The following is a 17,891-nucleotide window of genomic DNA, read 5'->3' as shown; positions in this document are numbered from 1 at the left end:
CCACACTGGATGGCAAGAAGCCATGCAGCACAACAGTTTATTTTAGGATAGCCCCAAACAAGACGAAACAAGAATCGACAGCCACTGCAGCAAGTCTTTGAGGCTGTTCTTAGGCACAGTAGTGCTGTGAGCTCGCTGCTAACATCAGCATGCTAACATCAGCATGCTAACATCAGCATGCTCACGTATCCTCATCGCATGATATCCAACCCTGTAAGCGAAAAACGGCAACACGTGTCAATTTCTGATTGACACATGTGTGCAGTCTTTTCTGAATGAGTTTCCATTCTCACGAGAAACTACTTAGTTGGGTTTAGGAAAAAAGGTTGTCATTTAGGTTTAAATAACCGCAAAGTAACTACATTAACTAACTACATCAGGCACGTTGCGTAAAAAGCTTCTCGTTTCCCACGGAGAACAACTAGCCGTGTCTTTGCCGAAAGATCACTGGTTGTTGAATTAAAGAGTTCAAAAACCTAAACCTGCATTCTCTCTAATGTCCATCAGGGGGCGACTCCCCTGGTTGTATTGAAGTCAATGAGAAAATGACTCGACTTGTCTCTAGATTTATTCCCTCAGTCATCATTGTGAACATGAGTTTATGGTCTCAATCTTGACTTCGTCACCCGTGGGTCCAAAAAAAAAAAAAGCCAAACTCGTGGATTCAAAGCCGTAGTCCACAATTCATCGGGTGACCATCTATGAATCACTCCCAACACTTCTTCCAGCCGTGGCGAGACATTATCAGTCTGTAACTATCAGCATGATGTTGTAAAAGTGGTGAAGAACCTCTCGGGGTGAAGGTCGATGGTGGACGGCTGAACGTTGGGTGGAGATTTTTGTGTCGATAAACGATAAATTTATATTGGATGGCTTTGCCAAAAGTCTCTCCAGACCAAAGAAACGTGCTAACTCAGAAAACATTATGACAAACTCGGAATAGGTCTGTTAAATCGGTCCGGTTGGAGGCCCCATTTCACACATCAACAGAAGATAGCTCCGGCGCCGCGTGTAGCAGAGCCTAAAGTTACACCCTCTGATGGCAAAATGGGTGCTACGTGGACCGCATGCTGGCAGGGCGCGGAAACTCTACCTTTAGATTGGTGGACTCCCCGGGCCGTTACTAGAGGAAGAAGGATCGTGCCCACCGTGTGGTTTCTCGTGTGCGGCTCCGCGAAATCAAGCGCACCTCCCGCTAACCACCGCGATCTGCAGCCACGCCAAATTGCACGCAGCTGGTGGTTCGCGGTAACCTCGTCAGGTGCGGCGGTTCACGATTTATTCTCCTGCAGTTATTTACTAAGGGCACAAGCAGGTTTGCACAATTGAAGTGTTGCAGACAGTGCGCACGCACACGCGGTTGACAAGCGAGTTGGCATGCGAGACAAAGACCTGAGAACTCCAGAATCAAGCCCATGTTATCTTATCTGGTGAGCAATTTGACCCCGTATAGTTTGATGTCCTCAGGTAGACACGGCCAGAGTCACCTGGCCAGGTGTGTCGGCCGCATGGGTTGCAGTAAACATTAACTTGTAAGTGCATTCGTGCTGAGAATTGTCAACTCCAGCTGTACTGTTTTGATTCCATGGATCAACATTGGATCAATTCTTCATTCCAACCAGATCGCTACACACACACACACACACACACACACACACACACACACACACACACACACACACCTTTTTGCACACACCCCTGAGTGCAATCACTCTAATGAACATGACAAACATGACCACGCCAAGTGCAACAATACAGAAAGCTGTAAAGACATGAAAAGAATGAAACAGCAAAGCTCTGATCGCCATGTTGTTTTACAGTCATGTGGGTTCAGCACGCCCACGCCGTGCCAGGAAGCTGGTAGAACAATACTGCGTTTTAAATACTGAACGAAGATGCCAACGGTCAGGGTTGGTGCTTCCAACCAGGATGTTTGCCGGCTCGCCGAGCTCGATAACTGATTGGAAACTGATTGGCAGGCAGTTGGGATTTTTTTTGCGGTTGTAACCAAAAAAAGGTGCCAAAAATTTCAAATGAAAACACGCTGCTGCTTATCTGGTCCTGGTGGTTGGTGAATCATTTATTTTTTACATGGAATGAGATCACAGCGGCATGTTTTGTTTCTCCCTAAAACAGTTCACCAAAGAGATCAAATTATAAGGCCCATCTGTCACTACACTGATTACAAAATGATAACATTTTTTTTTGACAATAACTCAGGAATTCATATGATGATTGTGATATTTTTATATAAATGTGTGACGGACTATAATGATGAAGTGATAACGTTTTGGACTCTAACTGGCCGGCATTTATTATTATTACATATTTGAGGGTTTTTTATTTATATAATGTTGCATTGAGATGAGTGTTGGGTTCACAGTGTTTGCTGTGGACGGACGTAATGACCTCAGCTTTCTGATTCCTGCAGCCACTGCCATGTGATGTGAGAGCCAGTGACATTCGACACCGTGATGAAACCTGCACGTGGAGGGAAGTTCGTCCGCCCAGTTTTATTAGCACTTTAATATCTTTTTTTTTAATTCCCTGTGCATCCACTCTAGTGCACTAATCTGTGGTTAAAGGGGCAGTTCACCCAAGTTACCAAAAGACTTGCCATTAGTGGTATCGGGCCATGCAAAAAGACTTCTGACCCTCCCTCAGTCACTGGAGACGGATGTCTGTTTGTTCCTGTTGATCACATGATCAAAAACTGACATTCAAACACATTCAGCAGAAACTATGTTTCCGTTTCTTCACTTGTTGTCAACGGCTTCCTTCGGATCCGTTTTCGAATGAGGAAGTAATTCTTGTGAAATTGGATTCACCGTTTGTAAAGGAGGTATTATATAATGCTTCAGAGCATGCAGTTATTATAAATTATTACCACTGCTGAGACAAACACTTAACTGCACACTATGCAGCATTATATAGTACTTGATTTACAAATGGTGAATCCGTCATTTAAAACAAGTGGAACAATGCTTTAAAAATGACGAATTGAGGGTTTACTCACACTTAACTCATGCTTAGCATACGGTTATTATAAAGTGTTACCAAAAAATGTGAAATCCATTTGCTTTTTTTTTTTTTATTTGAGTGGAAGTTCAGATCCTCAGCAAAAGAAACGAGAACTGCTCAAAAGGAGGAGAAACAGAAAAATATGATTAATTAGCTTTCCTCACGAGACACGGTAAATTTGGGAATTTGAATTACAAATGTAAAAAAAATATGTATGTGAAATTGTTTTATTCTCGATAACTTATTTAATGTTGTATCATCAGAAATAGGGATGCACAGATATGACTTTTTCAGTTTCGAAACCAGACACCTGGTCCAGCTATATCAATCAGCATGGCCCCGACACCAGTATTGGATCGATGCATCCCATGTCAGTTTATTCCTGATTTTTGTAATCAGAGTTCTGAAAGTAATATAACTAAGGAAAAGTATTTATTTTTTATTTTTTGTTCATTTGTCTCTGAAGATCCTCTATATTTTGTTCCTTTGAATGATGGAAACCAGATCTTATAATGTTAGGCATTAAATAGGCTTTTAGTTTTGTCTAAACCGGGAAATGCTTTGATTCTTGCACTTTGAATAAACATATTTTATTATTTTCCTGAACCAAAGTTGTTGAGAGAGAGAGAGAGAGAGAGAGAGAGAGAGAGAGAGAGAGAGAGAGAGAGAGAGAGAGAGAGAGAGAGAGAGAGAGAGAGAGAGAGAGAGAGAGAGAGAGAGAGAGAGAGAGAGAGAGAGAGAGAGAGAGAGAGAGAGAGAGAGAGAGAGAGGTTTAACATATCAGTTTGATTGAAGAGAATATACTTTAAAATACACACCTTCAATATATTGAACAATTATTTAAAGTTTAATAATACTTAAAGTATATACACCTTTGATTTTAAAGGCTCAAACTGAAAATCATGTTGCCATAAAAACTTGAAATACATTATTTTTACACGCAGTAAACTATGCAGGATTTAAGGAACAGATAGAAATGGTGGTTTGGTTTTTTCACCAAATGTTACATTTTTGTGTGGAACTCCAACACTTTTTTTCTCCATCTGTGTAGGTGGATGTCTCATTTTGGAAATAAAGTCTTGGGCTCTTTGTTCTCATGCATGTATCTATACAAATGCAAATCAGCTTTTATCCTGACTTTAACAGCATCCACCATGTTGTTCACTCCTTCCAGACGTTCACGGCCTTTAATTCCCTCCCTACACCCTTAAGCTACGTTTTTTTAAATCAGACGTGTTGCCCCAAAGCTTTTTTTTTTCTTTTCTTCATTTTTCCTCAAATGCTTTCAATAGAACCACAAGCATGTGGGCGGGCATGCTTTTTCTCGCTACAGTTGTTGGATGTCTCTAGGGAGTCTGCTGGATTATCGAGGGGGATTTCTGTTGGATTTCTGTGAAATAAAGACTGTTTTTTTTAACTACTCTCTCCTGTTGCGTCAACCAATCACAAAGAGTGCAGACGTGACGTACCCTTAAGTGGTGTTTACATTCGTTCTTTTACATTACACATCTCAGACTGTAAGCTGTGTATAATAGAGTGTTGCATCATGTCAGTAACTGTGTGTGAGAGGCTATAAGCCCTTTAAAACAACGTTGGCCTACTTTGAGCTCTAAATTACACAACATATGGGACTTTGTTGTCTGTGATGAGGTCTGCTATAGGAGGCCGATAATAGTGATTGATAATGAAAATGCATTTTATTTAGCAAGTGCTTTTCAAGAAACTCAGGGACACCTTATGAAGCAAACATAACAGAGCAATACTTACTGTAACTATGAAGATTAAAGTGGTAAAATAGCACCTGAAGGAATGGTAGAAACATTACGGCAGCAAAGGAGTGGAAAACAACAACAAAACATTTGAAATCACATGAGCTAACAAGGATGATGTTAAGGTGATGTAAAACAAAGTCCAGCTGAGGCTGATGGGAATGAAACGGGCGACAACCTCGGGTTCTGAAAAGTGAAGCCATTGCTGAAGTGTCTTAAAGCTGCATTATCTCCACTGACCACCAGGGAGCGACTCCTCTGGTTGTATAGAAGTCTATGAGAAAATCACTCTCCCTCTCTCTTAATTTAATCCCTCAATAAACATTGAAACATGAGGTTTATCTCTCAATCTCTAGTTTCAAGTCTTCTTCAATACGACATGATGTTCATTTAGTAAATGATGGTCCATTTAGAGTTAAACAGACCATAAAGCAGGGTACGCTTTAGGGTTCGCCGTGTTTTTGTCTTACAACTTTAACCTCATCACTTAGCATCCAGCTACACTTGGCTCCACCCTCTCATGTCACTTCTGGTTGCGCATTAAACGGATAACAACGGCCAAAAGCAAACTTAAGGGAGGAAGTTGGCTTTGCTGGTATTTTAAACCAAAGACAAAATTTGGCTTTTAATAGAAAGTTATTGGATCTCCGAAGTTCCGATTCATCTTGACGTGAAACCTGAATGTCTGAGCAAGTTTCTTGACAAGCCATCTAATAGTTGTTGAGACGTATGGCTAAACACTACAAATGTCAACGCATGGAGGCGCAGCAGGAAGAGGGGGTAGGCAAATTCATTAGAACTCATCCTCTGGTGAACATGAATATCCTGACCAAATTTCTTGGGGATCCACTCTATCGTTGAGTTATTTCAGTCTGGACCATAGTGGCGGACAGACATTACCGTCTATAGCGCCATCCTGGTAGAATGGCTTTACATGTCGTTAAAGTAATTATTTCCCTGCATTATTGTAAGAATTGTACTAGTTCATTACAGAAACCTTTGTCCAGAAACAAAAGAAACAAAGAAACAAAAAAAAGCCCAGGGATTCTGGAACATATAGGTAAAAGAAAGCTGCAAAAAAGGAAGAAAAACACGTGTTTTATTGAACATAGCACAGCCTTTAGAGTGCACAACAAGGACGTGCAGAACTGCAGCTTGTTTTGATGCTGCCTGACATTCCTCATAAATGCTGCATCAGTAGGTCGGGAACATCTCGTCCTGAGTTGCAGTAGCAAGGCAGATTTCTGCACGAGGCTGAAATAACTGGTTGAGAAGTGCATGTCCGGACTTGCCGTGCCTTACATAAGAGGTGGATGTAATCCCATCAGACATGACTGGGCCTTATAATAACATGGGCGGTTCATAAGATGGAAGGAGTTCAGGCGCTGGCTAGGCCCCAAGCTTTAGTGATGACACACCGCCGCAAGAACGAGGCAAGAAGATGAGAAGGAAGTGCTACTGGCTATTTTTACATGAGGCTCTGCATCATTGCAGACACGCGGACTGTAAAGTCATAACCTGTGATGTCTGTGTCGTTAACCCGAACCCGAGGTCACGTGGTTTTATTTATATTCTGTAAGCCCTCAAACCCTGGGTCCTTGATTTAACTCAACTACCACAGACAACCGGACCTGTGATTGGTGATTGTTCAGCAGTTTCTAACGACTGGACTCAATTCAACTTCGTCAGAGCATCTGGATGACGCGTCAGCCATTTTACAGATGACATCGTCAAAGACATGCGTGTGCACGTCGGCACGTTAATCATTTTCACTGAAACAGCATGCAAATGCTGGGTTTTTTGCACGTTGATCCAGAATTCATATTCAAATTCATATTAGCAAGACCGTGTCAGAGCAGCAGGTGTTTCAATTTAAAGTGTGGCCGCGTTAACTGAAGGCTTTCGGCCGAATTAGTCCATCGTAGCTTGTGATCGGAGGCCGTTTCAAGGACAACTTCATGTTCTGTTTTTGTTTTCTATAGCAGCCGTCACTACGAGCAACCGTCATTGGGCTGAGAGTCATCACGGTCACGATGCGCACACAAGTATGACATCGTTGTTTACAAATTTAAAAAAAGGGTTAAGAAACACAACAAAAATAGAATGTTATGTCATTTGGCAATTTTCTTATTTCGTCTCACTTCTGTTCTGTGCAAAACATGTTTTACTTTCTTTGCTTGGAGGAATCATGAAGAGACAATTATTAGTTTTTTCCTTTTGGAAAATGAAGGTTAATTGCCAAACATCCTTATTTGTGGGGTATTTGGTACGTGAGCGATGTCATGTCATCCCATGCGGAACGGACCGTCATTGATTTGACGAAAATAAAAATAAAAGACTGAATCCTTTTACATAGCGCTGTGTGAGGGGAAAGCTGTGCGCCAACGCTTTCAGGAAGTCTCATATGAAATACCCAGGCTGCGTTCAGACTGCCTCCGTAGCTATGCCGACTCTTTTATTCGTAGATAAAACAACAAAATCAACATAATCGTGAACCAGGAAGTATATTGACTGGGAAAAAACCCTTGGTGAATCATACAAAAACCTTTGTCCCAAGAAGTCAATGTTCATTGATTTGTCCCAAAACTTAAAGGTTCAGTGTGTATCATTTGGGGGGGGATCTATTTGCAAAAAAGGAATATAATATTGATAAGTATGTTTTCTTCAGAGTATAATCACCTGCAAATAAGATACATTATGTTTTGGTTACCTCACGATAAATCTACAGATGGAGCTCCTCCATCTTCACGGAGCCGGCCGCCATGTTTCTACGGTAGCTCAGAACGGACAAAACCAGCTTGCTTCTGCTGGCACTTCCACTGTCCCTTCACTTGAAATCCTCATCCGCTAAATTAACTCTCAACTGCCAACTTGTTCGCTCACGCAAACTTGTCCCGCCCTGTCTCTTCACCACTAACTTCCCACTGCACAGACACAGACACACACACACACACACACACTGGATAGGGGCCATTCAGGCCATTGTTCACCAACAGAAGTTCAAATCTGCACAGCCGTAAGCTCGATGTCACAAGATCCTGCACACTTCCATATTTCTTTCAGCCCAAACCGCAATCATTTCTTTCACAAAAAACCCACCAAAAAGGGACCAACTTTTTGTATTTTTGTCAGAAATCAGACGAACCGTTGTGTGAGGATACGTCATAATATCAGTATGTCTGTTTTAGAAATCCTCTGGCGGGAGGGGCTGAGAAACATGCAGATGTTTAGTGACACATTCCTTCCACAGGAATGTGTTGTCCATTCATGGGACAAGTCGAGGCTATGTGGAGACTTGTCTCATGAGTGAGTAATGCATGAGAACATCCATTCCCAGACAGGATGAAGTGTATCAGAGTTTTGTTTGAAGAGAGAGACGTCATGTATCATCATTCTGGTTGTGAGGTGTAACTACAAGAGACTCTCCCTTGGCTTTAGTCAGACCTGTATGGGATGCGTATGTTTGTTTTTCATGCTGTGATATCATCAAGTTTCTACCTTTCAAGTTCTTTGATGCCCTGCTGGTTCTGTGATAACTGTTTTTGACGTCTTACGTCTTCATATTTTCTTGATCTTGCTTGATTTCCTCTTGATTTCTTTAGAAAACTCTCTCATTTGTACACAATAATCATCATAAGACATCTTTGGCTTCTGCATTGTTGCTGACTGCAGGGCTGTACCAAGCATTTTAGGATATTTGCGTGATTTAAATGCACTGCCAGAGGCTTTTATGTGGCTTCCCTTTGTTGTCCTTCAGTTGTTCAACAGTGCGCTCCTTTCACTTTCATCCTCCCTGTTCTGTTTTTGTTCTGAATTGGTCTGCTTTATTGAACTTGGCATGTCACATGCTTTATCCACTGGATTAAGTTTCCCTTCATTTATTATATTAATTGAGATTTACTCTGCAGACGAATGAAAATGATCATCAGTTTGGGACTTTTCGGTTTTATATCAATCAGTTTATGACCCTTTAGCCTGTTTGAGTTTTTGTTTACAGGTCCTTTTGTTTTGAAAAATGTTTGAAATAACATCAGCTAAACTAATGCTAGCTGCGATGGCGTGCATGTTTTCGTCTTTTCAAGAAAGGCATGTGATATGTATCTGTTTTGCATAGTTTTGTAACATGTTTGTATATTTTTTATCATTTAACCTGATCTGCATTGTGATTATGTTTCTGGCTACAAGCCCAAAATGAAACGAAACAAAAACAGTACCCTACTGTCAGTGGCAAAGACACTCTTGTGAATATATTTGGCCACTATGCTATTTTACTTACTTTTCTGAGAAGATCGATAGCAACCACCAGGAGACGATTAGCCAAGTTAGCCTGGTTCTGCCCAAAGTAAAAAAATAAGCCTAATTTATCTAGATTAGCTTCAGCAATTAGCCTATTAGCACTCCAGTCATATAGCTGGTCCCATTTGAGGTCCCGTTTGAGGTCTCACTTGTGGCGTGTGTATTTGCCGTCATATGATGATGATGAGAAGAACGATACCACTATCACGGCTGCCAGGAGACGATGAGCCAAGTTGAGTGAAGCCTAGATGAGCTAGCCAGACCAAAGATACTGTAACATCTAAAAACATCTGGACATCTGAAATGAGAGTGCCACTTCTTCTTATCCAACTCTAATAACGCAAAGTGTATTTAATTCCCAAACTATTGCTTTGACCGAGTGCGAATCAGGTCATGGATAAAAGCCATGTGTTCAAGTATAAAAGATTAAAATTATGACCATGTGTCTAACCCAGCAGATAAAAGACAACCAATATCGTTTGGTATTCAAAATGAAGAGTTTATGAATATTGGAGTTCATATTTCTTGTGAATTCATTTGTGCACAGTTCAGGAGATTACCAGCCACAAACATGTATTATCTTTTTAAAAAAAAAAAAGTTTTTAATGCAACGCAAACTCACATCCGTTGCATCTAAGTCACAGTTTGTACAACCCAAACACTGTGGCTCCTTCCTCGTAGTCCACCAGGGAGAGGTCTGGCACCCACACGGTGAGCTGGTTTCCTCTCTCCAGTGGGATCACGTCTCCCTGCGTGGCCGTGCACAAGCGAGGGATCGATGCCGACTCGCCGCTTCTGTCCACGTTGCAGAAGGCCTGCATCACAACCGCCTCCTCTCCTGTCTCGTTCTTCCTCAGCAGCACCCTGCTGACCAGTGGGCGCTCAATGTTGCCATTAGAAAAGGTCACCCTGGAGTAGACGTGGTAGTCACCGGCCTGCAGGATAGTCAACCAGCTGTTACGATAGTAGCTGATGCTTGTACGGACTGAATGGTGCAGGTCCCACTGGAGATAACCCCGTGTAGATTCCCCATTCCACAGCGGCTCAACTACCATGCGTGCAAAGGCTTTGTTGTGCTGTTGCTTTGCTGTTTCCTGCTTTTCTGAAGAGGGAAGCTGTATTGAAAGCTTTCTGTCTTGGTGGCCGAGAAAGATGAATCCTCCGACCGACAGAATTACATGCAGCGACACTGCGGCAACCAGGATGCGGCTGAGAGACGCGCCGTGTCCTCGTGACACAAGTGGAGCCGGTGGGAGCACCGGGTCGGACCTGTTGAGGCGCTCAGGCACCATGTGCAGGCTGGTCGGGTGAGTGCTGATAATGCTGAAGAGGAGAAGTGAGGCCTGGTCACTGTGACGTTACATTCACTTCTGAACCACAGCGCTTTGAAGCAAGCAAGTTTTTCTCTCAATGGTTCCTTTTTTTTGTTGTCAGATATCCCATGGAATAAAGGCAATATCAGACTCATGATGAAAACAATGTGTAAGAAGTTGACAATTCGGTGTGATGTCAGGCAAATAAGTGCAAATAATAAAAAAAAACTTATCAGTTGCAAATTTCAAAGAAAAAGGTTCATGCTTAGACATATATTCAGCATCGCCTGCAGAAAAAAAGAGAAACCAGGAACAATAAAACAAACACACATAAATAAAAAGAATATCCAAGTGAGAAAGTAGCTTTCCTTTAAAATCTGCTCTACATGCCCCATTTCTTTGACTGTGTTTGATTTCTTTAAATCGTTTTCAGATGATGAACTCATCTCCTCACAAGACATTTCTCCTCTTGCATAATTTGGAGTCTGTCACCTCAAACAAACCGTGAATCCAGACCTCAAACTCCACTCAGGTTTCCAGAGGGGTCTGTTTTCTCAGTTTGGTCCTCTCCCCCTACCCCCTCGCTCTGGTTGTGTGTGTGTGTGTGTGTGTGTGTGTGTGTGTGTGTGTGTGTGTACGTGAGCGTGAGTGTGTGTGTGTGTGTGTGTGTGGCATGTGTTTTGGATTCCTGCCCAAGGACTATTCACTGTGGGAGAACAAGGCCCCCCAGTGTGCTCTGTTTTTTCACATTCCTCGGCCCTGACATCAGCCCGGCTGCAGGAAGGACGCTGCCTCAATCGCGAAAACGGCTGTGTGCGGGAAGAGGCCCCCCCTTGACCCCGGCAGTCTGGCTGGCGGACCCTGCCTGTGTGGGGGGCGGGAGGGGCCCCCCTGCCATTTCTGACCGCACACAAGCTCCCAACAACAATGCAATCAAAGGGATGCTTTGCATACCACATGTTGTTTTGCGGCATAAATTAGACGGCGATGCCCAACGATGGTTAAGATGGATTATCCCCGCATAGACGGGCCATATGGAAATTTAGGTCACATGCTGAATGTAAATATTATGCTGAGCAAAATTGCAGCGTGAAGGCAACTGACAACTTGTTTAGGTTTGAATTCAGGCCTGCGGCATTTTAGCCTTGTATTAAAATGCAGTCAAGTTTTAGCACATTAACACACGGTGAAGGACAAACAGCTAATGTGAGGTCCTGTTCTCTAAATAGACCTATTAAGGTTTTACTTCCAGAGTTGCGTGAATTCATTTTGGGTTAGGCCTCTCTGTGTCTCTTTAAAACACAGGATTCAGCATGCTAACATGCTCACCGTGATGTGCTAGCAGGTGTGGTGTCTTGCTCTCAACGTGCACCGCCTTAGTGAAGGTGTTAGCATGATGGGAATGTAATTCGTTGGAACTTGGTCAACAACCATTTTGACCTGACGACGGCGTTAGAAGGAAAGTGAAGGGATCGCTGAAGATATTACACTTTGTCTCGAGGGAAACATGAATGTTTGTACAAAAAACACACGAAAAATGAAAAAAAAATCAAAATGAGAGAAATACACGATTATAAACATTGGAAAGTTTGTCATAGAATGAAAAAAATAACTTCTTCATATCACACCAGATAACATAAACAGACTTTATACTTCTGACTAAAGGCATCTAGCACACTAATAACCTGCTATCTTGCACCAAAGATGAGCCTGGACCTCAAAGTCTCTGACGTGTGGTCAACTTGACATATAATGAAAGGCTGTTGAGCGGAGCAGTCCAGGTATTTAACCCTCGGACACCCTGTTTGTGTTGTTTGAGTCTAGATTATAACAAATCATTTATCTCTGTGAATGTAAACATGATGTATCGGGGGGTTAAACTTCTTTAAAGGCAGACACACTCATGTCAGTACTTGTGTTCTGTGAAAGATTAGTAGTTTAATCTATTAATGCATTTATTAGTTGTTCCTATTCATGTATAGGACTCCCTCAAAGTTCTACATATGGACGGTGTAGAGTAATAAAACTGGGAGACTGTTGCCTCTTAATATTCACTCAAGTTTCTTTGCATGAACTTGTACAATGACCTTCATGTTTCACCCTTGTGGTTGTGGAAAGCAACTAATTGTATTTAGACACTTTGTTCATTGATGACATTCAAAAAGCAGTAATCCTCCCAGTGGATTTATCTTTCCCCTTATAAGGAAGTCCGTGTGCAAGAAAGACACTGACCTTCAGTTCGGCTTTGCTTAAATTGGATACGGACGGGTAAGGAATTCAAGATGAAAGATTTGTTTATCTTCATTCCTCAGTACAGAACATTTTGTTTCCACACAAGTGATGTCCTCTTAGCAAATACATGTTAGTGTCTGGACATAACACTGAAGGCGTCTTCAGTTTTGCTTCCCTGCATGGTTGTTGTTTATTTTATCCTGAATGTTTCCAACTGTGGTCATGCGATAACGTATTCAGGCTCATGGCCGTTCATTCACCTCCAGATGCAGCCTTGTGTCGTGTTTCCCGTAAGCAGGAGGCAAGGCCAAGTGTGTGTGTGTGTGTGTGTGTGTGTGTGTGTGTGTGAGAGAGAGAGACTGCGTGGGAGGGCGAGTGGCTTGGTATGTGGTTGGGGGAGAATGGAAAGGAGAGGGGAGGAGGGGATACGGTCTGAAAAGAGGAGGCGTGGGAGGAGGAGACATCAAAGATGAGGGGAAATCGGATCCCCTCGTTCACACAAAGCAGGCTGTGGGGTTCAGAGACAAAGGAAACTAGATCCACCACGTGACCGTGAACGCCACGCATGCCTCCCCTGTCTGGCTCCATTCAGCTTTTCACTCATTCAAACTTTATCTGGTCCCAGTGCCACAACAAGCACTGGGACCAGCGCTACACTTAATTAGTTTATGTTGTATGGTTTTTCATATATATATATATATATATATATATATATATATATATATATATATATATATATATATATATATATATATATAATGTTTACTTTGACGTTCCTTTTGAGAGTTTTTGTTAGATTTAAAACAAAACATATGTTTGTGGTTTTTATCTCTAATTGTTGTTTGATGGAAAGCACCCTTTCTTTGTTATCCGTGTCACACAGAAAGGTCAAACAAAAGAAATATGGGGGATGTTTCTTTGTTCTACTCTAGGTATTATCCGCCGCACCTGTCGACCTGCTGTTGTGTTCTTCTTTGTAAAAATATGGGGGGTGGGGTGGATTTTACTGCAGATGTTTCACTTGTCATATTCATGGTAAAATGACAAAACAAAGTGAAATTCGAAAAATGTCATCGTGCAGACTAAAATATCAGCGATGACAAACATTGTGATGTGTTATTGTGAAAACACTGACCTTAAGAAGAGACATTTCAAGATAATATCATGATGTATGTACCCCAGGGACTAAAACCACTGCACTCTTTACAATTGTATTACAATAGGGAAAGTACAATACTTAACAAAGACCCTTTTTGGGTTTTTAAAGTTTTAATTCTCCAATGGGAATACTACAAAAATACATTTTAAATAAGCAGGCAGAAGTCACAGTTACAGACAAAGTTTAATGCACTTGGATAAGAAGTATGTGTGTATGTTTTTATTAAATTATCTATTGCAAAAATATTTTTTTCTGCGCTAAAGGCCAACCTGGAGATGAGAAATTCTCATGTGAATCTGGCGGCAGCTGTTTTAACCTCAATAACAGGTTCCCGACCGCGTTTATAAAAAATGGTATGAATAGTATTGTCAATCGACATTAACAATGTTTTTTCTGATTATGGTTATTATTTTGTACCCCGTGCATGTGTACATCCAGTGTGCGGTCTACATGAGGAGCAGCTGTTTGGAAAACACACTGCTCTTGATCGAGCTGTTCTCGACAGAGCTCTCTGTTAAAGCTGAGATGACAATTACACCTTTGTTTGGCGTAAAACATCAAAAACCAGCTGAGCTGGTAAACAGGCTTCATGCTGGTAATCCATTAAAGCCAAGTCACATGATTTCTGAGCATGGGTGTCCTTACATTTGAAACTGCTCCAAGTTGTGTCCAGCTGGTTCCACCAATCATGAGAAATGTCCGAATCGGCAGTAAGGCCCGTTCACAGAGTCATTTAAAGCAGACAAATCAATTAATTTAAATGCAATCACAGCGAATCTTTTGTGTTTTGACTTTGGTGAACGTTGACACCTAAATTTGCGCTGGTGACCCACAACACACGGACTCAACAGTGTTATTACCCTTTGAGGCATCAAGAAAGAGCTCAAAAGGGAGGTGGCCTTTGTTCGAGCTGTGCATGAAGTTATATTCAAGCCTGTTGCATAAACTGTTTCACGAAAGAGACGTGGGTTGTAAACAGGGACAGAGATCAATGGTACAAATGTGTCTTTTGTCTCAAATCTGAAAACAGTTGATTTCTGGCCTCAAAAATTCAGAAGAGATATATTGATTAATTTAAATTGTAGAACATGTTTGACCCTGCTAGCTAACTTTCAAACTACAGGAAGAAATAAAAGTGAGCTGTCATTGCTGAGCGGCTCTTCTTTACGTCCTGTCTAGTTTGTAGTGCTGGTTAGATTCATGGCTAGGCTAACGTTAGCGTTAAGCAAACACCTGGAAGGAATTAGCTAATCAGAGGCAGAGAAACCAAGCTAATGACCGTTAGCGACCAAGCTAATACCAGGTAGTACGATGTGGATCAGAAAGCTTGTTCCGCCTCTTCAATAAATATTTCTTAATTATTAAACAGTCGCCATGTATTTCTGCAAAGCATGAGTTCCTTTAACGTCAATGTTTCTTTTTTCAGTCAGAGCAAAAATTGGAATATTGGGTTTTTATGTAAAAACAAGTAAAACGAGGGAGAAAGTCGACGAAATGCGGTGAATAAATCGAGTGAGAAGTAGGCTTATTTTTTCAAAGAATTCTATACAATCTGACTTATTTTTGCAACCGGAGGAGTCCGTAGCCTGCTGGTCAGTCGAGAGAATGCAAGTTTGAAGACACTTCTGTATCGACTTTACTCATCAGAACCGGAGGCTGCCGCCATGTTCAAACATAGGACTATCACCCATGAGACCGCGGTTCATGTCCTGTGTGAAACCAAACCCAAACGCTGAGGTTACACTTGTTCTGTAATGTTGTTACAGGGTTACATAACGTCACATGGAAAGGCTGGTTGTTATTTATTCATGCTTGTTATGAACTGTTGTTACATGATGTTGTGTTTGTTATAATTTGAACACAAAGTAGTCGTTTTGTTGCCTGAACCTAACCAATCGTTTTTAACCACGTGGTTAAAATAGGAAGTACTTCCGTCAGATATACCGCCTCCCTACAGTAGCTCACCAACAGACCTCGCGAGCAGTCGCTACGTTACCAAGCAACTTATCTCGTGCACAGTTGGATAATCCAAAACTGGCCTTTTCTTCATTTGTGTCTTTGTATAGCCAACAACTTTATTATCACACGATCCTCAGGTATATACGTCTTGACTGTACTATTTACTGTGGGGTTTTAATCAAAAATGAGAGGAAAGCAAATTCCTATTGGAGACAAGAGATACAATTGAGGAACCTTTAGTTGTGATGTAAAGTTTTCTTTAATGGTGGATATTTAATCTTGGAATGGAACTCCACATCATGGTTTACTTTACATCTCCTGATCAGGGTAATATGGCTGACTTGGACTCTGCAATCACTCCAAAACATAAACATAAAGCAACCTTGTTGTTTTCCCACGGTGACATAATGCCTCACTGTGAGCCTTTACTCATCACTTCGGCTCCTCCGTAATGCAGTAGAACACAAAGTGAAAAACCAAGAACATTGTTTGCCTCAACATGTCCAGTTCAGTGTGTTCTTCCACAGCTTGTGTGTTCTTCCACAACACGTATCACGTTGACTTGTCAGGCTCACACCCTCACTAGAGAGACTACTAATGTGTTGACAGGTGCTTGAGTAACACACAAAAAATGTGTTCCCATCACTGACCATCTGGAAGCGAGCTGTTTATCTGTTCTCCTGCGTGTTGACAGTCATTGTTTTAAACTGCATCGCCTTCTCTGCCCCACCTTCATGACCTTTCATGGCTTGGCTCCACCAAAAATATATCAAAGGTTGCTGTAAAAGCTTTTCGAGCCCGCATGACTCGCGTCTCCTGTCTGCATCTGTACGATCAAGATGTTCCTGCTCTCGAGGCTCACAGTGGACCACCACCTTCCTGCGACTATTCATTCATCTTATTTATTACCCATTAAACTATTTACAACATCCTGATTGCATAAGTTGAAACCGGATTCGTCAATACTTCCACTCCTCAAAGTGGCGCTACATGTTACATATGGGTGACCACACCTTGCTGGGTGTGACCACGGAACAGACTGCAAGTCATTGCTGTGTTCATGGCTGCAGAGTTGCGTCTTCTAAACATGTCGCTGACGGCTACAGTTTGTAGCTCCTCTGCAGATAAACACTTAATAACCAGTATTAATGCATTAACAAACAGTACATATAACAGTGTGTTTGATCCAATATGTGTGGAGTGACAATTGATGAATCTGTAATGTAATGAAAGATCAACACAGCAGATCAAATAACATCCGTCAAAATACACAAAATATAAACACCGAAATCACAATACATTTATTTAAATAATAACAAGAAATGTATACGTAAAATGCATGAATAAAATCATAAAACAATGATAAAAATGTGTCCTGAAAAGTCTTTTGTACTTTAGAATCATAAAGACGTTTTAATTGCTTGTCCCATTCAGGTTGAGTCAACAGTTTTTTCCTCATATAGACGTTCCGGAGATGTAAACTACAGTCATCAGCCTTTTTTTACGAGATAATAAATGCTCAGAATGTCTTTGTAGATTAGTTTGTACTGGTATGTGAGTATGTGTGCAGCCAGAGAGGTTTAACCAAGCCTATCATACAGTACACACAGTGAATTAAGTCAAAGAACGAGGCCATTGGGAGGCGTGGTCAACTCAAATACTTTAACGGTGCTTACGTGTCCAAGTGTAATCATATGTATCAAACATATCATTCTGCATAATGAGTAATATAACTGATTATACGGCATCTGCCGGCTCCTACCGTGGTCTGACAGCCTTCATCCTCTGCTCCGAAGACTCTCATGCAGTCGTTTCAGATTTTCTTCATCTTCACGGCTGGTTTTGTGGATTTGTGTTTTGCTTCTGACATTCTGGATACATCCTTCAAACCAGTGTTTTTTCAACCTTTTTCAGCTTATATTGCAGGCTCAGATGCTCATGAATGGAAAATCATTTGTGGCAACTAAATAATATGTTTTTGGATCAATTAAGTGAAATTGGACATTTTCCCACGGGACACCTGACGATCTCTCACGGCGCAGTGGTTGAAAATCACTGCTTCAAACGCACTGCGTTTGCCAACAAATGTGATATTTATTCCAGGAGTAAGATTAGTGACAGTGTGGGCTCTGACCGCCTCAA

At 41.6% G+C, this 17,891-nt stretch overlaps 1 protein-coding gene across 1 annotated transcript; it reads right to left on the bottom strand.

Annotated features, from left to right (window-relative positions):
* Positions 1 to 9,724: 9,724 nt before the first annotated feature.
* LOC137781191 (tumor necrosis factor ligand superfamily member 6-like) lies at positions 9,725 to 16,838 on the bottom strand. The gene is made up of 2 exons (XM_068569787.1): positions 16,747 to 16,838; positions 9,725 to 10,409 (listed from the first exon to the last, which is right to left on the bottom strand). The coding sequence occupies exons 1-2, from the start codon at positions 16,836 to 16,838 to the stop codon at positions 9,725 to 9,727; spliced, it is 777 nt and encodes a 258-aa protein (XP_068425888.1).
* Positions 16,839 to 17,891: the final 1,053 nt, after the last annotated feature.

This window comes from Clinocottus analis, unplaced genomic scaffold, assembly GCF_023055335.1.
Source record: "Clinocottus analis isolate CAN_PGR_092001 unplaced genomic scaffold, fCliAna1.0.p SCAF_9, whole genome shotgun sequence".
NCBI classification, from domain to species: Eukaryota; Metazoa; Chordata; class Actinopteri; order Perciformes; family Cottidae; genus Clinocottus; species Clinocottus analis.
Note: the sequence above shows the minus strand (reverse complement) of the source record. Positions and strands in the feature narration are given on the sequence as shown.

Excerpts from the sequence above, each read along its gene's own strand:
- LOC137781191 (XM_068569787.1), bottom strand. The coding sequence starts at position 16,838 with ATGTTTAGAAGACGCAACTCTGCAGCCATGAACACAGCAATGACTTGC. Across the intron at positions 10,410-16,746 it reads CAAGGTGTGGTCACCCATAT|CATTATCAGCACTCACCCGA; the intron begins GTAACATGTAGC and ends TCTCCTCTTCAG.